An 8,031-nucleotide genomic window follows, 5' to 3' on the forward strand; every position below is an offset into this window, starting at 1 on the left:
CTTCAGCAATAAGGTCTTAACATTTATCTCTGCTGGGCAAGTAAGTGTTTTGTCAATGGCCTTCACTGTTCAAGTATGTAGTAAAATGAAGATTTGCCTATTTCTTCTAGTATTGAAATATGAACACACGCCCATGCATAAAGCATATGCTCAATGTTTTTCAGAACAGGGCAGAAATGCCATTCTACTGTACAGTATTCACTTTACAAAGTTCACCATACCCCAGTTAATGTCTTCTAATGTTTCAAATTGAGTCTAAAAAAATAAAGGAATAAAATTAATTTAGTTCTGTTTGTTTAAATATCAAGATCCATTTCAATTCCCAAGTATTATCAGGAGGCATGCTAACTCAAGCCCTTGCAAAGAGCTTGTGCTCAATTTTTTGCAGAAAGAACAGTGCAGAAATAGCATCTATACTCTGTAGAATTCTAGTTAAAAACTTCCCATGATCCAGTGTATGACTTTTGAGGTTTCAGAATGAAACACTAAAGGAAATAATGGAATAAAAATAACTTTATTCTGTTTATTTCACAATTAAGTACATTTACATTTTCAAAGCATTTCCAATACCAATGGTATGGTATTTTGTGACAAATTTGATTGACAAAGGTGCAAAACTTTTTTCCTAAGGAAAAACAGAAGTCATTTCAAGAAAGAGGCATGTTTTAAGCTTAAGAACGGAAACCTTTGGTAAAAACTCATGGTTTAGAACTCAAAGAAAATAAATCCCCTGTTCTAGCAAACATAGGAGTAATAAAATGATATTTGATTGTGCACTCCTACCAGCTACACCCTCACCCTCCAAGACTTCAATCACAGTCTGCCATTAACTTTGCTAGATGCTTGGACTTGGAGTGTGCATGACCAGAGTAGCATCTTCTACAGAAAGTGAAACCTATGCTTTGTCTAGATCAATGCCCAGAGCCTCAGATGATTACATGGGTATAATTTTTGTATAGCCCTGCTCATAAACATGGAAAATATCATGAATGTTAAGGGGTTGATTTCATCATGGGCCCTTGGACCCCACAGGAACTCAAACTGGTCAGGAAAAGTGTGGGGCACCTGACGGTACAAGAGGTACCCTTCTTGCACAAAATCTTCAGTAATTAGTTTCCAAGCATTTGGGTATAGTATACGATAGCTATCACCAAACAACCCAGCAGATTTCAGTGTACTCTGGACCACCACCTGAGTGGCACTATGACCCTTCTTGTAGATTATGCTCAGGACTAATATCAGCAGCCCTGTCTTAGGTATGCCCTGCATGTCACTCAGCATTCCATCATATGTGAGACCCAGGGCAGGGACCAGACAATAGGAGTGAGCATTGTAGTCTACTTCCTTGACCTCAGTGCCAAAGGTTATCATCAAATATTGAGATGCAGTATAGAAAATTAGAGTGTAGTACTCATAAAATTTTCTAATGACCTTATACAGCATTTCATCTTTGGTGATCACCTCCCTAATTCTATACTTGTACAGCAGGAAATGCACTAACTCATTTACTTTTATATCTATCTGAATGCAGATGCAGGGAGCAACAAGTGGAGGTGCCTGTGAATTGACTGTTTGCATCTCCCCTTGAACAGACTGGTTGCCTGGCCTGGAGACCATGAAATTGGAGGATAATCCACCACTGGGAGGACTCTGATTTGAGGTCCCAGTAGCACCAATTCCCTCCACTGAGACACTGGGACCCACACTACAGACAGAGGAGATTGCAAAGGAAGAAGAGTAGGATGACAAAGACAAGGTAGAATCAGATGTGGTATCATCATCCTGTATAGCCTCCTGCCCACCTAAGGCAACCTGTATCTCATTTTGGGAATGAAGATCTTCCTCAACATGTGAGGAGGTGGAATTCTGAGGTCTAGACATGTTGACTCAAGTCTGGGACACAAGGCAGATCACAGCAAGGTTGACCCAGAGACCTATAAAAAGAAAAAAAAAAATTGAGTAGATTGCAGACAGACTCTCCTTTGAGAGCTGTCACAGAGGTGTATTACATGTTGTACATTGGTGTTTTATATGACCACAAAGCTCCTGTCTTCATGTCAATCCTGACCTTGAGAGCCTGAGGGAGCAAGTGAATAGTCTCAGGGTATAGCTGGGTCAAGTATCCTGAGGATCAAGGGCAGTGAGGAGGACTTTGGGGCCAGGCAAATCTGAAGGTCTGTCTTGTCTTTTACGAAGGGTTATTTTTCACATGTTTGGGTATTGCACATTACCTTGAAATCTGAACTCTCTTTGACATCCTTTGCTAAAAATTTAACTAAGTAAACTTCCTTCTACCATGACTTTAGCATTCTAGTGTGTATAAATCCAGGTTAGATACATAGACAAGCAGTGGTTGAATGAGAGGGCAGTATTGGGTATTCAATATTGAAAGGTGGAGTGTTGTAGTATTTCAGGAACTCACCACTCTATTGTAAAGGCTTTCAAAGTGCTTACTCTGTGTTCTCATCTTCCATAGACTACTTAGGCCCTACTTTTCTGCTGTCAGGAGTCTCAATCTTGGAATATGTGTCCACCTTTTTTAGAAGCAAAAGAAAATGAAGTTAGGGAAGCTCACCTCTGCCTAAACTTGTCCATGGGAGTTGTAAATAGATGTCTCTATTTAGTATGTATCATTTAATGTGTGTTCTACCTAGTCCCATTGATAAATGCCAGGTCAAATAGTTTCATTGTGGTAAGTTCAACCAAACTTTCCTAATCCAAAGCACTATTTTTGAAACTGTTGGAATACAATGCAAGTGGACAAGATTTAGCTCCAGCTCCTAGGAATTCTCTTAGCCAATAGAAGGGACAGGGAGGCATGGTTTACCCATATGGGTTATAAGACTCCCTCCACATAGGCATGTGATTCTTCTTCTTATGATCTGAATCAAGTTTCCTCTTATCAGAGACCTTTAACTCCATAAAAGAATGACCAACAGAGAAATAATACAGGGGTTCCAGAGTGACAGCCCTACATACCCACCACTATGGATGTGCCAAGGATTTCTGGGCAATTTTCTGTGCTGGGTAGTGTCTGTGATATGGACTGGAATTAACTTTAATTAACTCTTGGAGACTTGACCTGTTGTCCTCTGAGTTCCTCAAACCCCTGTGTCTGCTAACCTAGGTAATTCACTCACATCAAGTTTTTCAATCCCCAATGAGACTTAAACACATTCTCCTCTGTATGGGATATCTACCAATGACAACATGACTCGAGCTCAATGCTCTAGCCATATCTTCTCCCTAAGTCTATTGATGCTCCTTCATCTACCTTGTCATTTCTGACATCTCTCTCCTACATCTGAGGCCGCTCTCCTTCACTTAAACAGACTCCAACCTCAGAACAAAGGGTCTTAAATCCCTGACACATACCAAATTGTAGCCACTACATTTACATGAGAGCAAGCTACATGCCGCCATGTTGCTTGTGACACCTGGGGCTAAGAACAGGGAAAGCAGAATGTGTGAGATCAGTTGTGAACATGGGTTTTCACCCCTCATTTTTTTCCTGTTCATGGTTCCTCACTGTGATGAGTGGAAGATTCTTCACACCTCAATCTGTTAACCGGGTCTGTATGCCTCTGCTTCTCTGATGACTCCCCACACTCTGCGGTCTCACTATATAGAGAGAGACAGGAAATAGAACTAAGAAGGAATCACATTGGGAACATCCTGGTTATTTTTTGCAAGTGTGCTAGGGGAAATGATTCTCATTTGCCTTGGTATTTCTCAATGTACTCAAAATTATTCTTCATAGGTCTGCTGCTGCTGTGCAGATCTATCCTTCCTGGAAGCCCCAGTCTCTGTGATTACAAATGAAGTCCCATATGTGAAAGCAGATTCAAATTCTCTTATCCATATTGTTCCTGGATGTGACCTGGGTTGTCAGTTGTACTCAAATATGTTGCAGGGTTTTTGGGGGGGTACTTTTACTTCAGGAATCTTGTACCTCACATGGGTAGTACAGTGCCCATATTCCTCAGATGAAAACCTACATCTCCTTGACAGTCCAAAGGCTAAAGTGAGCAAACATTTTATCTATTAACTTACCAGAGTCTTCCTCTCAGGCTGACAGGAGGGTGTTAATGTCCCTCATGTGCAGTGCAAGTTCCCAACCTCATAGCTTGTGTCTCACCTGGAGTCCTCATAGGACCTCAGTGTTCCTTCTGGTGAGGAGGTGCTCCCTGTAGAAAACCTCCAACTTCCTTCACACAGGTTGCATAAGTCAGGGAGCATATGTTTGGAATAAGGAACATGAAAACATTTCTGTTATGAACTGTCAGTTACTACAGAGGCTACAAGGGTATTATTGTGAGGACACAGACGCACCTCCCCCCCCCCAATTCCATGCCTCCAAGTCAGTAACATATAACTGGATCATTTAGACCTATGTATTTGGGAGGGATTTCCTGACCCACTTTCCACTCTCAACTAGACTGAGAATACTGTAAAATTATGGAAAAATTCATGTTGACTGGAGTTTTCTCAACCTGTGCACATATCCTTCTTTGTGAAAGTCTTATGACCTTCTCTCTATTGTGGAAAACTATAAATAGCATAACTACCTAACAAGTTCAAAATACATCATGAAAAAGATTTATTTCAAATTGGGCTTCACTTGATGCCCATTGGACCACACTTTCTGAAAATGGTTCTATGTAGACAGAACAAACGTAAGACAGGGGCTACTAATGCATTGAAACATGTCCCCACTGCAGGAGCCAGTTTTACCCAGAGGTGATGCCCTGTCATCCAGGAACCTTCTCTCTGCTGTGGAGCTTCCCCCATTCACACACAGCTCTCTCCTTCTCTCAGAGTACAAGTTAGGTCCTCTGATAGGCAAGAACCTCAGACATGGTATGTTGAGACAGAAGCCTGGAGAATTCCTCACTCCTACATTGCATCCCCTTTCCCCCCTACAAATGCACAGATCCATTATTAGTTACTCCTCAATTACTGGGGCCTGGTTAGGTGCAGTGGGGACCTGCAAACCAACCCCAACTCCCATTCTTGATTGAAAGCTACATGACCCTCTGAAATTGAAACCCACTTAAAATGGATCCTAGGAAGACATCTTCAGTCTGGAGGCTCGTGGCCTCCCTTTAGTACCATGCTGATACTGGGCTGCCACCTCATTACGTGGGTCCCCTTTATTCTGTATTCATCCTCAGCACACAACCTTTTTGAATAGTTTCAGCCCCACCCAGCACTATGCCCTCCCATGTCAGATCCATGACCTGCACAAAATGGCAGCATGTAGCCCAGGTCCCCAGATGCTGATGTGGAGGTGAGAGGAGGGGCATCTTCTTCCTACAATTTATACCACCCATGTCCACACAATGCCCACGAAAAGGTTACACTTTAATTAGATGGGGTCTGTCCAAGAAGAGTGGGCCCTGGCTATCCTGCCAATAGGTAGCCCCCATCTTGACACAGAAGTCACCCGACCTTCAGGTCCCGTCAGCTCCTGAAGATAGCTCTACTCTCCCACACACTGGTTGGTCTTGTAAAACCCATGGAAAAATACCAGGAGCCCAAAACAGCCCCAGATGCAGACAGCCTTGTGACCCCCAGATGCAGACAGGCATGACCATAAACTCCGCCTAATGTACTATAGATAACCCTGTCAGGATGCTTCCGAGAAGAGAAAAAAAAAAAAAAGAGGATCCCCACCGACTCCAAGTCTATTAATAAGTAACCAGTAACCAGTGCTGGGACTGAAATCATGTTTCTGCTTCTGTAAACCTGCTTCTGCTCTCCCTAACTCTATAAAAAGAGACTCTTCCCCTTGCCCGGAGCACTCAGCCTCTCGAAGGACTGGAGTGCCCGCAGGCGCCTGTGTAAACAATAAAGCTGCCTCTTGCCTTTGCATCCAGTGGCTCGGTCTTGGTTCTTGGGCGCGGGTCTCCCACCACGGAAGATTCCCCCTCCCCCGGGAATCTTACAGTCTGAGGTGCGGAAAGAAGGGAGTTTCTAAGTGTGGGCCCCATTCTGGGTCTCAGTCTTAAAAAGAGGGGTTTCCTGATCCTCCAGGGTTTCTCCACCTGGAGCCAGGCTTCCACACTCCACTCAGCCCTCACCCACTCACTCCTCACTCACTAACCCAAACTCCGAACACACCACACGCTACTGCCCCACACAGGAGCCTCACAAAATGGCAGCACACAGCCCAAGTCCCGGGATGCTGATGTGTCAGTGAGGGGAGGGGCTTATTCCCTCATTCCAGCCTCTGATTGGCCCAGGGCCATCAGTAAATTTGTGCTTCAATAAAAGGGTCTTGCCTAGGATGGGTGGGGCTTGAGCAGGCCTTTTCCTTTTCTGATCTGGACTAGAAAGTGACCTGATCCATCCTGATACATTAGTTCTGAGAGAGAGTCAAGGTCAGTCATGTCCATTGAGAGAGGTGAGGTCAGGAGTCAAAATCACTGAGACCCACTAGGTGCCAGCTGACCAGGCATGCCCATTATTATTTGGGACCCTGTATCCAGAGAGAGAGCTTTTGTTTTTTATCTTCACTGCTCACCTGGCTCTAAATGCATGGTTTATATCATCAAAGATACAGGAACTTAAGAAAATGATGTCATATCTCCCCAAGTCCCAAGATGTTGAGAGGGAACTGTGGGGAAAAAATGTGAAGGGATAATTCCAAAATTTCACTGCTTTTCCAAAGGAGGCAGGCCATGAACAGTGTTATGACTCAATTATTTGGAGTACGTCTTTCTTTCATGTGTGTGTGTGTGACCAAATTCATGCCTCCATCTTGACTCAGAGTGTTTTCCATAGTCCACTCTAAAATTTCACATTCAATCTGTGCTCCACTTGCACATTTATATATACCAGAACCTCTGAAAATGGCTCCTATGCTGACACACCTGGAGACTAACTGGGAAGTGGTTTACTGCTAAAATCCTTCCCCAATTGTTCTGTATTTTTAACAGGAGAGATACTGAATTATTCATGCTATGGCTACTTACAGTGATTTATGTTTCACTTTCTATTCTGATGACCACTGTGATAATGTGTGAGTGAAAGTAATCATTATTTGCTCCCATCTGATATGAACCAAAAAAGCTCAGAAAGAACGGTTTAAGTGCCCTATGAGATACAGCATTTGGGGAGGTTTCTAGGTACTAAGCCAGTCCAGTTCAATGTGCCATGGAGGAATAGTTACACAGTAGCCCATATGACACAAACATTCTTAATAACACCCAAGCCTTTAGCCCCTGGGTCCTTGCACTTGAACAAAGCAGAGAGGAATGCAACAGCAATTCTTTCTCATTTTAATCTTAAGGAGTAAAACCAAAAGTAATCTCTTTCTCAAATCACTGTTGCAGGAATTTCCTGAATGAGACCCAGAGCAGTTCAGACAGAGGAGAGGAAGACTTATTCACACTAGCAGACTGACACCCAGCGCACTCTCTAATGGCATCAGGCCGATCTTAGGCAAGAGGGGCTTTTTATATCTTTCTTCCTACAAGCATACAAGGTTACAGAAGGATACATGGTGTGAACGGGCAGCTACATAGTGTATATTTCTTGTAATTTACGTTCTACTCAGTCCAAAATTATCAGTAACATGCAAAGTGGGCGGGAACTTATTTTCATTCCCTGGTTATTCCTTGTGAGCAAGGAAGTTATCTCTATTCTTTGGTCTTCCTGTGTGAACACTCAAGGGCAAACAGGGACTTATCTTTGTGGGTAACTTCTGGCCCTTTGGGGGTTCTTTAACCCCACACAAGTTTTTCTTTTATTGCTATTTTCTGCTAGAACCCCTCTTCTTAAACTTCATAAGCCCTTATGAGTCTTTTAATGGGATCCTCTGATCCTGGCGAATGGCTTTTAGTCTTAATGCTTCAATCTGATTCTGGATGAATGGAGTCAAGATGTTAATCAAACAGTGGCCAAACAGTAAAGCAAAGAGGACCATAACCAAGGACCAAGCTAGAGGTGCCAGCCAAGGACCCCTGGAGCTCCAGATACTCTGCCAGTAAGACATTCCAGCTCTCTCCCACATCTTAATTCTTTCCA

At 43.2% G+C, this 8,031-nt stretch overlaps 1 protein-coding gene across 1 annotated transcript; it reads right to left on the bottom strand.

The window, feature by feature from the left end:
* Positions 1-906: 906 nt before the first annotated feature.
* Positions 907-1,881, bottom strand: LOC101594300 (melanoma-associated antigen 10-like). The gene has a single exon (XM_004666755.2). The coding sequence runs from the start codon at positions 1,879-1,881 to the stop codon at positions 907-909; it is 975 nt and encodes a 324-aa protein (XP_004666812.2).
* Between the last annotated feature and the right edge of the window lie 6,150 nt (positions 1,882-8,031).

The sequence above is a fragment of the Jaculus jaculus genome, chromosome X (assembly GCF_020740685.1).
Source record: "Jaculus jaculus isolate mJacJac1 chromosome X, mJacJac1.mat.Y.cur, whole genome shotgun sequence".
Taxonomy (NCBI): Eukaryota; Metazoa; Chordata; class Mammalia; order Rodentia; family Dipodidae; genus Jaculus; species Jaculus jaculus.